This window comes from Lipotes vexillifer, unplaced genomic scaffold (genome assembly GCF_000442215.2).
Source record: "Lipotes vexillifer unplaced genomic scaffold, Lipotes_vexillifer_v1.1 scaffold311, whole genome shotgun sequence".
Lineage (NCBI taxonomy): Eukaryota > Metazoa > Chordata > Mammalia > Artiodactyla > Lipotidae > Lipotes > Lipotes vexillifer.
This window is the reverse complement of record NW_006791012.1, coordinates 7,396,929-7,413,708: the sequence shown is the minus strand read 5'-3', so window position 1 is coordinate 7,413,708 and position 16,780 is coordinate 7,396,929. Positions and strand designations below refer to the sequence as shown.

At 38.2% G+C, this 16,780-nt stretch overlaps 1 protein-coding gene across 1 annotated transcript in view; it reads left to right on the top strand.

Moving 5' to 3' along the window:
* The first annotated feature begins 2,717 nt into the window (after positions 1–2,717).
* PEX13 (peroxisomal biogenesis factor 13) overlaps positions 2,718–16,780 on the top strand; it is a 33,991-nt gene continuing 19,928 nt past the window's right edge. The window contains exon 1 of the mRNA XM_007464141.1: positions 2,718–2,833. Coding sequence (XP_007464203.1) covers positions 2,742–2,833 — 92 coding nt within the window. The 5' untranslated portion in view covers positions 2,718–2,741. The remainder of the gene's footprint in view (positions 2,834–16,780) is intronic.

Here is a 16,780-nt window from a genome sequence, read left to right as displayed (position 1 = left end):
GATATTTTATAAAACTATGATTGCATGGTAATGGTACTGAGGTCATAGAGATAAAAGATTGTGGCACCTTTAATTTGTTCATTTTCATAATTCAAATGAACTTAATATTTGTGGAGGGTGAAGCTCTTACCAACTGCTTACTATAAAGATGTGACTCTTAGAATTAGTTTGTGTTTTCTAACCCTTTAAAACCCACTACTTAAAGTTTCTAAATGTTTGTGGCCACTTATCAAGAATAGATCCTTGACAGAAAATAGATAGTACTATGGAACTCTTCACCATAAAAATAAGGTCAGCAAGCAGGACTACAAAAACCAGATTGCCTGTGGCTGGGTTCTAATTCAGGTACCAGAATATGTGAGTTGTCAGGGAGGGGAAGGGAAGAAAACCAAGCTTCTCTGGACACACCAGTGAGAACTTTCAGACACCCAGATTGGGAAACACTGATTTAGGATTGCCTAAGTAAATCTGAGCTCCAGAAAGTACAGAATATGTAAAGAACACCCTCTGCATAATGAAGCTCTGTGTGATCACTGTTATTTACAAACGATCTGAATCCCTTCCCCCAGCTCATTTAATCTAATAGTTTGATGCTGATAAGGGGTTGGGATTCTTTGAGGAGCTAATTATCAGCATTTAAAGTGTATCCCAACTGCATTCCCCTCACAGAGAAACTGTTTCTATTTCGTCCTTTTTTTCTCCGCCTTTTCATTAGCTAAAGTCAAGGATTTCATTTAATTGAGAATTAACCTTTAACTCAGAAAGAGAAACAAATAAACCCTCCTGTCCAATAAATAAATCCAGGAATGAGTGCTTAAGATGGGCACTTTGTATCAAAGATTTCCCAGGAGACTTAAGTTAAATAGTTGTATTAAAATGTATGCTTTTCCCCCCCTTTGGCTTAAAGACAATGTTTGTTTCTCCAGTAGGTTCACTAGAACAAAGGTATCACACTAGTCAATAAATGACACATTATACTCTCTTGGCTCTAAAGTTTCCAAACCCGTTCAGAATTAGGAAATCTCAGAATTAGGTTCACTAGAACAAAGGTATCACGCTAGTCAATAAACGACACATTATACTCTCTTGGCTCTAAAGTTTCCAAACGCGTTCAGAATTAGGAAATCTCAGAATTAGGTTCACTAGAACAAAGGTATCACGCTAGTCAATAAATGACACATTATACTCTCTTGGCTCTAAAGTTTCCAAACCCGTTCAGAATTAGGAAATCTCCTGTCTTGAGTAATTTGAAGAGGTCTTAAAAGAGCAAAACAAAACCCTCTCCCGTAATTACGTTAGTAATCAAATGGCCTTACAAATTTCTCAAGATCATTTTCACCCAGCAACAATCTAGCGACTTCCCAAGCGCGTTAACATTAGGAAAAAATACGTTCTTAAATTTGGTTGTTTCATCTTGATGTACAGCGCTGAAATGCCAGGATTTCATAAGACATCAGAAATCAGTTGTTCCATATTAGATTTATTAACTTTGAAACCAAGCCCGTACTGTAAGGTTTTCATTGTCGGATGCCTTTAAGATGTTTGCTTTTCATTTACATGTTTACTTTACCCAAAGAACTGGAACATATCATTGCAACAGAACCTCTTCCCAGGTGTCAGGATCCTACGGCGATCCAGTCCCTGCTCCACAAATGAATGGTAACTAGCCCCGTCTCTGGTTTACTAGAGAAGATGGTTTTTCTTTTCACTTCTCGGACGATTACAGAAACTATTTATTACAAACAGGCCAGGAGCAGGCAAAAAAAACAGGCTGAGTCTCACATCCCGGGATATTTTAAAACTCATTTTCATACAAAAGAGTGTCATTCGTCTTGTGGGGTGGGGGTGGGGTGTGGATTTTTAAAGAAAGGCGCTCGTAACTTCATCCCGCTACCGATACACTAAGCAGTGGAATCTACTCTAGATTTCTGGAAAGTTCAACACCAGGTCTAACCTCCAGTCTTTCCTTTGGCTAACCAAGGAAGCCCTTCTCACCTTCAGTCGGGTCCCCAAACACTTCCCACTCACCCCTCCTTGCTAACAAAGCCTCTCCCACAGGAAGGAAACGATCCCCTCCATCCACACCTCTCCGGCACGCAGTCCTCACCCCCTCTCCTCAGACCTCCCTTGCCTCACCTTCTCCCACGGCGCCGGAGCCAGAGATTTAACCCCTTCCAGCCCTCAGAGGGAACGGGGAAGACTAAAGACAACGCACCTATTGCGTCTAGCAATTCTGTTCCCCGAGGAAACGAGAGCTATAGAACAAAAAGTACCAGCTCCCTCACGCGAGGACTGAGTGAATTCTCCTCTGCTTGTTTGCAGGGAAACCAGTCAAGATGCCTGGCCGGCCGCCACACACCCTGCCTGCCCCGCGGGTGGAGGAGTGGTGTGTGGGGCATTACTCCCGGCCGGGTGCAGGACTTGTCCTAGGGAAGCCTCTGTGGGACTCTGACGTCTAGGATATTATAGCCGCCACCAGAAATATCGATGAGCTCTTACCCTCTGTTTAGAATGGAAGTTCTTTCCAAGGCAAATAAAAAGAGAGCGTTTCTTCCCATAGGTTAGTGGCATCCTCCTAGGCTGTAATACCAGCCAGCAAAGCACCACAAACCACATCCTGACTGCAGGGGAGGGCCGGGTGGAGGGCTCTGCACTCTGCATGTTGTGCCTGGCGCTCAAGCGGCTGGTGTCCTCGGGCCTGTAGAGTCCCAGCGCAGAGCGGGATCTGAGAGGAGGCGGAGATGGCGTCTCAGCCGCCGCCTCCCCCGAAACCCTGGGAGACCCGCCGGATTCCGGGGGCCGGGCCGGGGTCAGGCCCTGGCCCCACTTTCCAGTGAGTGTGCGATTTTTCAGGCCGCGAGTTTTGTGGGCCATAGCGGGGACTCGGCAGGAGGCGGTTGAGGCCGTTGTTGGGTGTGAAGTGTCCCCTCCCCCTCTCAACCAGCCCCCCACCCACACCCCTAGTCTTAAGGGAGGTCAAGTCCTGCCGGGGCGCCTGCAAGGGGAATTTCGGTGTCAGACAGCTGTTTCTGACTCGGCGGCTCTCGGCAGCGACGTTTCCGTGGGGGTAGCGATAGTCCTGGGTTCCTGTCAGAGTGCCGGTGCTTGGAAGAAAGGGTCAGGTACCACCTGTCCCTTCTGTTTGGGGGACACCCTGACTGAACTGCACGACTCTCTTTCCCCCGCCACCCCCACCTTAAAGAGTTAAGACTTTCGGTCCGTAGCAGGTGAGAGAGGCATTTGCCCGGCCCCGGCTCGTCAGGGAGCAAAGTCTCTCGAAAGCTTTTAACCATCTCTCGACAAGTTGGTGAAAGCCCAAAAGGTCACTTTTACACAACTGGAACTCAAGCCTGTACAGTTTGCGTTCTTTTCCAGCATAACTCAGCAATGTTTCGGTTAAAGATTTGGAAAAGCAACAAGCGGGAGTTAAAAACTGAGGCCTACGAGTGGCCTTTGTGTGCTAGATAGTGTGTGATTTTTTTCTAAGGCCTGTGGTTTTTTGTTTGGTTTTAATCAGTGTTAGATGGATCTACAACTCAAGAAAGGTTAAAATAGAATAAAAGAGAAGAATTTCACAGCCTTGCGTGTTTTGTGTTGGGTGGATCTGGACATCTTTTTAAAAATTTTTTATATTGGAGCAGAGTTGATTAATAATGTTAGTGTGTTAATAGTGTTAGTTTCAGGTGTACAGCAAAGTGATTCAGTTATACACATACATGTATCTATTCTTTTTCAAATTCTTTTCCCATGTAGGTTATTACAGATTATTAAGCAGTGTTCCCTGTACTATACAGTAGGTCCTTGTTGGTTATCTATTTTAAATATAACAGTGTGTACATTGTCAATCCCAAACTCCCAATCTATCCCTTCCGCCCTTGTAATCATAAGTTCTGTTCTCTAAGTCTGTGGATCTGGACATCTTAATTCAGATGGTGAGACTCGAATGTCAGATTGCCTACGGTGGTAGGTTTACTTACATAGAAATCCCCAACATACTGGAATGTATTTCTGCTATGTTCTAAAATCTTGTAATGTTTTTTTAAGGTGTTTGAACACAGTTGCTACTTTATTTAATAATGAAGGTACATAAGTAGTAAGCTTTAATTATGCTATTAAGTTGGGATGACACTTTATGCTACTTTTTTAAAAATAAATTTATTTTATTATTTTTGGCTGCGTTGGGTCTTCGTTGCTGCGCACAGGCTTTCTCTAGTTGGCAGCGAGCAGGGGTTACTCTTCGTTGCAGTGGGTGGGCTTCTCATGGCAGTGGCTTCTCTTGTTGCGGAGCATGGGCTCAAGGCACATGGGCTTCAGTAGTTGTGGCTCGCGGGGCTCTAGAGCACAGGCTCAGTAGTTGTGGTGCACGGACTTAGTTGATCCTCAGCATGTGGGATCTTCCCAAATCAGGGCTCAAACCCGTGGCCCCTGCATTAGCAGGCAGATTAGCATTTTTTGCTAATCTAAAGGTAGCATCTGCTACCTTTTTTTATGAGTGGTTTGACCTTCTTTAAAAATTTGGACTGCTCTTTAGAAGAGAGACGTTTTATTTTTGCATCTGTTAAAGTTCTGTTTATGTAAAATTAACCATTTTCCCACTTTTTAAGAAAATGTGAAGTATTTTAAACACCTAGAGACTGGTAGAGAGTAAGATGATGAATACTTGTGTATTAGCTCCCAGCTTTAAGAAATATTAACATTTTACCAGATTCGCCTCAGATTTTTTAAAAAATAAAAATTAGAGCAACAGTTAAACCCTCCCATTCTTCTTTCCTACGGTAACTACTGTCCCTATTTGGTTTTTATTGTACACAATGTTTTTATACTTCAGTATTTAGCTTTGTATGTACATTACATATGTATATATGTATGTATTATTATTCAGTATATTTTTAGACTTTAAATATATTCGAACTGTATGTATCATTTGCAAAGTGTTTTTCCACTAAGTATTATTTATTTTGAGATTTATCTTGTTCATTCTTGTAACTGTACAGGCATACTTGGGAGGTATTGCAGGTTGGGTTCAGACCACCGCAGTAAATCAAATATCGCAATAAAGCGAATGAATATCGCAGTAAAGTGAATCACATAAGTTTTTTTGGTTTCCCAGTGCATATAAAAGTTATGTTTACACTCTACTGTAGTCTGTTAAGTGTGCAATAGCATTATGTCTAAAGAAACAATGTATATAACCTTAAAGATACTTCATTGCTAAAAAAATGCTAACCATCATCTGAGCCTTCAGCCAGTTGTAATCTTTTTTTGGTGGAGCGTCTTGCCTCGATGTTGACTCATTGGAGGTGGTTGCTGAAGGCTAGGGTGGTTGTGGCAGTTTCTTTAAATAAGACGACAATGAAGTTTGCCGCATTGGTTGAGTCTTCCTTTCTCGAACATTTCTCTGTAGCATGCAGTACTGTTTGATAGCATTTTACCCACAGTAGAACTTCTTTCAAAATTGGAGTAAATATTCTCAAACCCTGATGCTGCTTTATCAACTAAGTTTACATAGTAGTCTAAATCCCTTGTTGTCATTTCTACAATCTTCATATCTTCTTCACCAGGAGTGGATGCCATCTCAAGAAACCACTTTCTTTGCTTATCCATAAGAAGCAGCTCTTCATTTGTTAAAGTCTTATCATGAGATTACAGCAATTCAGTTACATCTTTAGGCTTCACTTTTATTTTTCGTTCTCTTGCTATTTCCACCACATCTGTAGTTACTTGCTTCACGGAAGTCTTGAACCCCTTTAAAGTCATCCATGAGGGTTGGAATCAACTTCTTCCAAACTCCTGTTAAAGTTGATATTTTGAACTCATCCCATGTATCACAGATGTTAATGGCATCTAAAATGGTGAATCCTTTTAGAAAGGGTTTCAATTTACTTTGCCCAAGTCCATCAGCGAAATCACTATCTATGGCAGCTATAGCCTTTTGAAATTTATTTCTTAGATAATAAGACTTAAAAGTCGAAATGACTCCTTGATCCATGTGTTAGCAGACATGAAAACAACATTAATCTCATTGTACACCTCCATCAGCTCTTGGGTGACCAGTTGCATTATCAGTGAGCAGTAATATTTTGAAAGGAATCTTTTCTTCTGAGCACTAGGTCTCAACAGTGGGCTTAAAATATTTAGTAAACCATATTGTAAACAGATGTGCTGTCATGCAGGCTTTGTTGTTCCACTGATAGAGCACAGGCAGAGTAGATTTAGCATAATTCTTAAGGGCCTTAGGATTTTCAGAATGGTAAATGAGCATTGGCTTCATCTTCAAGTTCCAGCTGCATTAGCCCCTAACAAGAGAGTCAGCTTGTCCTTTGAGGCTTTGAAGCCTGGCATTGCCTTCCCTCTAGCTATGAAAGCCCTAGGTGGCATCTTCTTCCCATAGAAGGCTATTTTGTCTGCATTGAAAATCTGTTGTTTAGCATAGCCACCTTCATTAATTATTTTAGCTAGATCTTCTAGATAACTTGCTGGAGCTTCTACACCAGCACTTGCAGCTTTACCTTGCACTCTTATGTTATGTAGATGGCTTCTTTCCTTAAACCTTGTGAAACAACCTCTGCTAGCTTCAGACTTTTCTTCTGCAGCTTCCTCACCTCTCAGCCTTCACAGAATTGAAAAGAGTTAGGGCCTTGCTCTGGATTAGGTTTTGGCTTAAGGGAATGTTAATGGCTGCTTTGATTTAGCTAGACCACTAAAACTTTCGTCATGTCAGCAATAAGGCTGTTTCACTTTATCAAGAGCATGTTCACTGGAGTAGCACTTTTAATATCCTTCAAGAACTTTTCCTTTGCATTCACAGCTTGGCTAACGGTTTGGTGCAAGAGGCCTAGCCTTTGGCCTATCCTGACTTTTGATATGCCTTCCTCTCTAAGCTTAATCATTTCTAGCTTTTGATTTAGAGGCGTGTGACTCTTCCTTTCACTTGAACACTTAGAGGCCATTGTAGGGTTATTAATTGGCCTAATTTCAACATTCTTATGTCTCAGGGAATAAGGGAATCTCGAGAAGAGAGAGAGAGACATGGGAGGAAAGGCTGGTCGCTGGAGCAGTCAGAACACACACATTTATTTTGACAGTTTGCTGTCTTATAGGGGCACAGTTCATGGTGTCCTAAAACAACTAGAATAGTAACATAAGAGATCACTGATCACCACAACAAATATAATAGTAATGAAAAAGTTTGAAATATTGTGAGAATTACCAGAATGCGACACAGAGACACGAAGTGAGCAAATGCTGTTCAAACAATGGTGCAGATAGATGGGCTTGACACAGGGTTGCAACAAGCCTTCAATTTGTAAAAAACACGATCTGCAAAGCACAGTAAAGCAAAGCATCATAAAATGAGGTATGCCTGTAGTTCGTTTTAACTGCTATAGGATATTCTGTTATATAAAAGCAAACTATTTGTTCTTTTATAGATATTAGAGTATTAGTTGTTAAATATTTAAAGCTACTGCAATCAACATTCTTGTGTCTTTCTCCTTGTGCACGTTTCCAAGAGGTTTTCTGGGAGGAGAGTTGCTTGTTGGAAGGGTATGCTTATCTTCAAATACTGACTATCACCAAGGTGCTCCTCGAAGTGGTCGTATACCAATCTTTACATTTTCACTAGCAAGGTATTCTGTTTCTCTACATTTTTTCCAACACTTGATGTTATTTTGTAGTACTGTATTTACCAATCTAATAGATGTGAAATGGTACTTAATTTGCACTTCTCTGATCAGTAATAAAATTGAGGATCTTTTTGAATGTTGATTTGAAATTTTTTCTGTTGGTAATCTTTTGCCCACTTTTATGTTGGCTTTATCTTTGCTTATCAATTTGTAGGAGTACTTTATTGTTTGTACTGATCCTATTTTGTTTTTATCTTTCAATCTATGGCTTGTCTTATTGCTTTATTTACATTCATGTTCATTTTTGTTGTACAGATATTTTAATTTTAATATAGCCAAATTTTTCATCTTTTATTTGTGCTTTTTCTGTCTTGGTTAAGAAACCCTTTCTACCTCAGATCAGGAAAATTTTTATATCTTCTTTTAACTGTTCATTTCCCATTCATATCTTTTTTTTTTTTTTTGCGGTACACGGGCCTCTCACTGTTGTGGCCTCTCCCGCTGCGGAGCACAGGCTCTGGATGCACAGGCTCAGCGGCCATGGCTCATGGTCCCAGACGCTCCACGGCATGTGGGATCCTCCCGGACCGGGGCACAAACCTTTGTCCCCTGCATCGGCAGGCGGACTCTCAACCACTGTGCCACCAAGGAAGCCCCCCATTCATATCTTTAATCCACCTGGAACTGGCTTTGTTGTACAAAAATCAATGTGAAATAGAGAATTCAATTCTTTTCCATGTGGATAACTTATTGTCCCAGCACCATTTATTAAGTAGTTTATTCCATACTACTTTATAATGCCATCTATATCACACCAAGTTTTCCTAAATGTGTGGTTCTGTTTGGGGGACTTTATAATATGTTCTGTTGCTGTATTTATCTATTCTTATGCTAACACCACACTGTCTTTATAATAAGTTTTGATATTTAGTATGTCAAGATCCTCCACACATTGCTGTTCTTCATAATTGCCTTTGTTGCACTTAGCCTTTATAAAAAGACTTATTGGGATTTTTATTAGAACTTTATATTTTATTGGAACTTTTAAGTAAAGATCAAGTAAGCCTCTTCATCCATAAATATTGTGTAAGGTGCAATTGGTGAGATTTTGACATTCTTTTTTGCTTTAAGTAGTGTTTTATAATTGTTTCCATGAAGTCCTTTCCCATAGTTTATAAGATATAAATATTATATCCAGCATAATGTCATATAAATATTATATCCAGCATAATTTCAGACTCTTAATTTGTTCTGATGGTTTGGTTGAAATTCTTTTGAGTCCTATGTTGACAATCCTATCATTTACAAATAAGCCAGCATAAATTGTCAACATCCTTGTATTGTTCCAGACTTTCATTGGAATGCTTCTCAATTCTCACTATAAATTATGATGTTTGCCTTTTGTTTTTGATAGATATCCTATCAAACTTATATCTCTCTACCTTGCTCAGATTTTTATTATGAAGGGATATTAAATTTTATGAATAACTTTTCTGCATCTGTTGGGATAATTATGTGTTTTTATTTTAATATGAAAATGTGGTTTATTGCATCAATTAATTGTCCAATGTTGAATCATCCTTGCGTTTCTGGATGAACTCTGCTTAATTTTGATTTTTTTAAAAAAATACAATGCTGAAATCTAATATTTTAAGTTTTTTTTTTTTTTTTTTTTTTGCGGCACGCGGGCCTCTCACAGTTGTGGCCTCTCCCGTTGCGGAGAACAGGCTCCGGACGCGCAGGCTCAGCAGCCATGGCTCACGGGCCCAGCCGCTCCGTGGCATGTGGGATCTTCCCGGACCGGGGCACGAACCTGTGTCCCCTGCATCGGCAGGCGGACTCTCAACCTCTGCGCCACCAGGGAAGCCCAAGATCTTTGCATATATGTTCCTAATTGGCCTATAATTTTCTTTCTTTGTATTATACCTTTCTGGTTTGGTATCAGAGTTTTGTAGCTACAGAAATTTTTCTATTGAGTCTAATTTTTATTCCTTTACAGACTATGTTCTCCTTAGCAGCCTTTAAGATTTTCCCTTACCTTGGTCCTCTACAGCTTTATTAGGCTCTATCTAGGTTCAAATATTCAGATATACATATGTACATGTATATATTTTCCTCCTGCTCAGCAACTACAGTGTTCATGCTCAGTACCCACAGTGTTGAATCCAAGGATTCACATCTGTCTTTAATTCAGGAAAACTCTCACGAATCCTATCTTTAAATATTGTTTGAGCACTATTCTTTCCCATCTCTTCTTCTGGAACTACTATTAAACATATCAGGAATAGTTCTGCTCCAAGTAACAATATCTGACTTTCTGTGCTTTCAACTATAGAGGCATTTATTGTTTAGTTGACAAGAAGTCTAGAGATCTGCTAACTCACCATTGTCATCAGGGGACCTACATTTTTCTTGGCTTCCTTTTTCTCTGTCAGCTTTCTGGCATTTTCAGTCATCTCTGTCTTACTCTTGCTCCTTCGAAAGTAATCTCTTTTTTTTTTCTTTTTTCCAGCAGTTATACTTTGTTGGGCTTCAATGTATTTTTCATTATATTATTTTTGGTGGGATTCATAGAGATACTTGAATCTGACTTGATGTCTTTCATTGATTTCAGAAAAGGCTCAACCATTATTTCTTTAAATATCGCTTCTGCCCATCCTCTTTTCATTTCTCTGACCCCAATTACATATATGCTCCATATTTCACTATACCCTCTGTATCTTACACTCTTTTCTGTATGTATCCTTTTGTTACTCATGCTTCATTCTGGGTATTTTCTTCTGAACTCTTCTAGTTCACCAGTATTTTTCTTTCAGTGTGTCTAATCTGATAGTAAACGAATCAGTCATTGAGTTTGTAGTTTCAGGTATTTTATTTTTTTATTTTTAGAATTTCCATTTGGTCCTGCTTTATAGTTTCTGTTCTCTGCTGAAAATCTCAATCTTGCCTTTTTTTCCTTGTATGTATAGCATAGTTGTTTAAAGTCTCCACCTGATAACTCCATTATCTGGATCCATATGGATCATTTTATATTGGCTAATGTCACTCATTTTTTTTTAACATGTAGTTTTGTCATCATAGAGGCTCAATTATTTTTCAGTGAGAGCTGGGCATTGTATATAGATAATTTAAGGCGATTTGAGGCCTAGGATGGTCTCTTCCTCCAGAGAGTTTTACTTTTGATAGGCACCTTGGGCCACTAGCAATCTAAGATCATTTTAATAATTCCAAATTTGAGCTAACTTGAAATTGTGGTTTTCAGTTTCTGCCAGGGCTAGTCTATTTCTTGTTAACCTTTTCCCCCTTACTCCTAGCATGTGGCTGTTTAAAGTCCCAGTCTGAAGTGTGGGCATTTATCTTGTCCCTCTTTTGGGACTTCTGAATTCTAGTTTTTGTCTCCTTAGCCCAGAGAGTCTATTAAAAGCTCTACTCAACTTCTCATCCTGTCAGCCATCTCTTCTGGAATTGGCCCTCTTCCCTTGAGAAACATGTAAAATGGGCTCTCTAGGTTTTCTCCTACTCCTGGATCTTGACTCTGATTCCTCAGTGTCTTGTCTTCTCATGCTTTAAACAGATAATTTTATATTTTTTCTAGCTTTTCTAATTGTCTTCTGTGAAAGAGTTGGTCTGATTACCTAGAATACCATTACTTGAAGTAGAATTCTGCAAGTTCCATATTTCTACTCTGTTCCTTAGTGTACAACAACTAATTTTCTTTTTGCCTCATAGTTACAAGATGCCTTGTGGCTGTGGGCATTGTGTATAAGATTTCTAATGAGATTTTTTTCATATTTACATGGTTTTTTTTCAATTTTTATTTCACAGATGTTATTGCTACATTTATCTCTGACTTTTTAAAATTCATTCATTCAATCTCATATTATTCTTGTTCTGCTTATCTCTTTGACCATTTTAAACATATTTAGAATCTTTGATGAGCTATTATATAAAATTAGTTTTCCTTGAATGACTTTTCATTCTTATTGTTAATTTTTGTTATTTTGGTCTCTTAGTGTTTTTTTTTTTCTTCTTGTATGTAGTATTTTTGATATGTCCATTTTGAGTGGGAATTTTGGGGTTCTGTTGTCTCACTTTTCCTTCTACATTCAGCTCTTTCTATCTGGTAGGCTTCCTGTTGCTTGTACCTCCCTCTCAGCATCCACTCTCCATGTAAGAATCTGGTATAAAGTGGCTTAGATTAAGGATATCACAGATTAAGTCATTGAGTCAGTTGTTAACTTGTTTCACTTCCTGAGTTTGAGGCTTTATCAGAGTCTTCCCCCATTCTTAGTTTTGTAACTTTCTAAAAATCCTAAAGTGTTGTCAGCAAATTTTATAATCTCTTTTACCACTGTCAGCAAATTTTTATGAGGCAAGGTGGCACTTCCCAGTCCCCAGCCTCAAGCAATGAACTAGTTTCATTTGAGTGGAGCACTAACCCTCAGAGCTGCTTCATCCAAACCTGAATATACTACACTATTTGGTAGTCTACTGACCCTTTTTAAAGTTTTGTTCCTTTTTTATGATGTAATACAATCTGAGGTAAACAACTTCGCTCATGATTTATGCTTGCCAAAACCTTTAGATCAAACCTTTAGATGCATACTTCCAGTTTATACTTCCAGTTTAACTGGAAGTTAAACAACATTTGGGGGTAACACAAATCCAGAATGTGGGACATTCTAGAAGAAATTAACTGGACTCTTCAAAAAGTCCAGGACATTATTGTTCTGTTTAGGTGAGAATAGGGACACAACCAACCAAATGCAATGTGTGAGACTTAATTGAATTTTTGTTTCAAAAAAACCTAAAAAGACATTTTGACTTTTACAACTCAATGATAAAAAAACAAATAACCTAATTTTTAAAATGGACATTTCTCAAGGAAGATCTAAAACTGGCCAATAAGCACATGAAAAGATACTCGATATCATTAACCATTAGGGAAATGTAAATCAAACCCACAGTGACGTACCATTTCACACCCACTAGGGTGGCTATAGTAAAAAAGACAGGTAGGGCTTCCCTGGTGGCACAGTGGTTGGGAGTCCGCCTGCCGATGCAGGGGACATGGGTTCGCGCCCGGTCTGGGAGGATCCCGCATGCCGCGGAGCGGCTGGGCCCGTGAGCCATGGCCGCTGAGCCTGAGCCATGGCCGCTGAGCCTGCGCGTCCGGAGCCTGTGCTCCGCAGCGGGAGAGGCCACAACAGTGAGAGGCCCGCATACCGCAAAAAAAAAAAAAAAAAAAAAAAAAAAAAAAAGACAGGTAATAACAAGTGTTGGCAAAATGTAGAGAAATTGAAACCCTCATGCACTGCTGGTGGGAACGTAAAATTGTACAGTTGCTTTGGAAAACAATTTGGCAGTTCTTCAAAAGGGTAAACACAGAGTTACGATATGACGCAGCAGTATCATCCCCAAGAAACATGAAAACACATGTTCATACAAAAATTTGTACATAAATGTTCATAGAAACATTAGTCATAATACCCCAAACGTGGAAACAACCCAAATGTTTATCAGCTGATGTATGGATAAATATAATATAGTAATAAAAAAGAATGAGGTACTGATACATGCTACAACATAGATGAACCTTTAAAACATTAAGTGAAAGAAGCCAGTCACAAAATACTACATATTGTAAGTTTCATTTACAGTAGATCCTCATTATTTGCAGATTCAGTATTTGCAAACTCTCCTACTCGACGAAATTTATTTGTAACCCTAAAATCAGTACTTGAAGCATTTTCATGATCTTTTCAGACACACATAGAGCAGTGAAAGATCTGAGTCATCTCTCAGCTAAGGGTGAACAAAAAGCAACATTCTGGCTTGTTTCAGCTCCCATACTGTAAACAGGTGTCCTTTTCAAAATCAGTTAAGTGCCAGCCACGTTTTTTACATTTTTGTTGATGATTTCACTGTCTTTAAATGGCCCCTAAGCATAGTGCTGAAGTGTTCCTACAAGGGCTTATGGAGAAAATATTAGCATTAGATAAACTTTGTTCAGACATTGAGTTGTGGTGCTTTTGGCCATGAATTCATTGTTAATGAGTCGACAATGTAATTAGATAAAGTATCTTTAAACAGAAACATACATAAAAAAGTATATGTATTGATCAGTAGATAGATGAAAATGTTGTGACCAGAAGCTTGAAGGAACCTAACTCTTTGTTTCCTCCAGGAGCAGTGATTCAGTATTTGCTGATTCATTGTTTGCAGGTTTATAGAACATAACTATCGCAAATAACAAGAATCGATTATATAGGAAATGTCCAAAGTAGGCAAACCTATAGAGACAGACAGTAGATTAGTGTGATTGCCCAGGATTGGAGGAGGGTAAGAAATGGGGAGTGACTGCTAATAAATATGGAATTTCTGTTTGGGATGATGAAAGTGTTCTGAAATTCCATATGGTGATAGTTGTACAGCTCTGTGAATATATGGAAAACTGTTGCTTTTTACACTTTAAATGGTGAATTTTATGGTATGTGAATTTTAACTCCATAAAGCTGTTTAGACAAAGATATTTGAGAGTAATGGATATGTTTTGAATATCAATTGGGTAATAGATGATATGGAATTATTAATTTTCAAAGATGGGAAAACAGTATTATGTTTTTGTATAAAATATCTTTATTCTTAGGAAATGCCTGTGAGGTATTTAGGAGTAATTTATTAGGTCTACAAGTTAATTTCAAATAGTTCAAGAAGTTTTAAAAGACTAGAGAGTGATAAAGAGAAAGCAGATGTGGCAAAATGATAGCAGTTGTTGAATCTAGATAGAAGGTATGTGGATATTCATTGTACTTTCAAGTTTTTTTTTTCCTGTTTGAAACTTTTCAAGATAAAAAATAGGGTGGGGGAGACTTTGCACATTCAGCAATGAGAATAAATCATTTGTTCTTCTAAGTCATAGGCTTCTTTAGCTCTTATTATGCTTGTTGTAACAGAAAGCAAGACTGTACATGCACACTGAATGCACTTGTGTATGCCGGAAACAGACCGCATTAAAACCAAAGAAGAGGGAATTCCTTGGTGTTCCACTGGTTAGGACTCCTCATGTTCACTGCCGAAGGCCTGGGTTCAGTCCCTGTTAGGGAACTAAAATTCAACAAGCTGAGCAGGGCAGCCAAAATTAAAAAAAAAAAAACCACAAAGAAGAGTAAGAGGAAAGCTCTTTATTTTTTTATTACCAAATGTTTAAATTTAATTCCCTATAATTTTTTAAGTTACATATTCATCACAATTTATGAAATAATACAAAGATATATAAAGAAAAATCTGTATTAATAGTCTGTGTGATATAAGTGTATTAAATATTTACTAATAAAAGACTCCAGTATAGTGTTTGTATCAGTACCTATTTATATGCTAAGCACTATAGTTAGGTGATGGAGAAACAAGGAAAGCTTCCGTGCCTTTGAGGAGCTTGCCGTTTACAGGAAGAGTCAGATGTATAAATAAATGTAAGATACTGTACAAAATATGGACAAAGATTTATAGGAAGGACTTTTGATGATGGCAGAATAAGTACTTTAGGAAAAAAAACACTATTGAGGACAAGTAGAAAGCTAAGCAGAATATAAAACATCTGGAAGGCATTATAGGGCAAAAAGAAAATAAAGATTTATGGAGGCCAGATTCAGGAAAGTTAAAAATTCACAAAGGTAAGCATTGCCTTTGAAAGCACTTTTCCCATAGAAGCTTCTGCTGATTTCAGAAGAAGCAGCTTAGATAATGAAGCTAGTTGAGTAGAACTTTTGACAGACTCTTGAATCATGGTTGGAGTTCAGACGTCCTCCAAGACGAGATACTGATAAATTACCCATACCTAATGTTAGGTACATCTAGATATAAGGCTATAAAAGATACATCTAGATATAAGGGTATAAAAGAAGTAGACAGGCCCTTATAGGAACAGAAGCCCAGCGTCAAATCATCAATTCCTGAAATTAAATTAGGGACATCATGAATTGATAGTAGCCTTAGCAGCCTGCCTGAACCAAATTAGAGAATAATTTAGAAAACAATATCCAGATACATATTACTATATATAAAATAGATAAGCAACAAGGCCCTATTGTATAGGCACAGGGAACTAATGTATAGCACAGGGAACTATATTCAATATCTTGTAATAACCTAAAATAGAAAAGAATCTGAAAAAGAATATACATATTCAGTTTTATATGTGTGTGTGTGTGTGTGTGTGTGTGTGTATATATATATATATATATATATATATATCTGAATCACTTTGCTGTACCCCTGCAACTAACACAACATTGTAAATCAACTACATTTCAATTTTTTAAAAAAATGAAAAGAAACAATATCCAGAATGAAACACATCTGGAGAAAGTAACATCATCCAGAATCTCAAATTACTGCTACAATAATAATTGCTGACACACAACAAAATCAAATAGCCAGACCCAGGAGGACATTATGTAACATAAATGGCAGCTAAGTTAACATCTGGAAAAACAAATTCATAGGGACTCTAGATATTGGAGTTAGCAGAGACTTTAAATTTTCTTTAATATGTTGAGTGCAATAAAAGAGAAGATGAAGAATTTTGGCAGAGAATTGGAAACTATTAAAAGAGGAAAGGAATTTCTAGAACAAAAAATACAGTAACCAAAATTGAGAGCTAGTTGGGTTTAGAAACAGATTAGACACCATTACGTAGAGAATTAGTGACTTAGAGCAGTACTGCTCGAAGTGTGTTCTGTAGCTGCTGAGAGTCTATGGGCTGGCTGCTATTTTTTGAACTATGTAGTAACAGTCCACAACAGGATAGGAAATTTGTGTCAGAATGTAGAACAAATTGACCCTGAGCACACCATTTAGTTCAACTGGCATCTTCTTTTCTTTTCTTTTTATTTTTTAATTTTTATTGGAGATAGTTGTTTACAATGTTGTATTAGTTTCAGGTGTACAGCAAAGTGAATCAGTTATACATATAAATATATCCACTCTATTTTAGATTCTTTTCCCATATAGGCTGTTACAGAGTACTGAATAGAGTTCCCTGTGCTGTACAGTAGGGTCCTTATTAGTTATCTATTTTATATATAGTAGTGTGTATATGTCAATCCCAATCTTCCAGTTTATCTCTCTACCACTCAAGTGGCATTTTCTTTTTT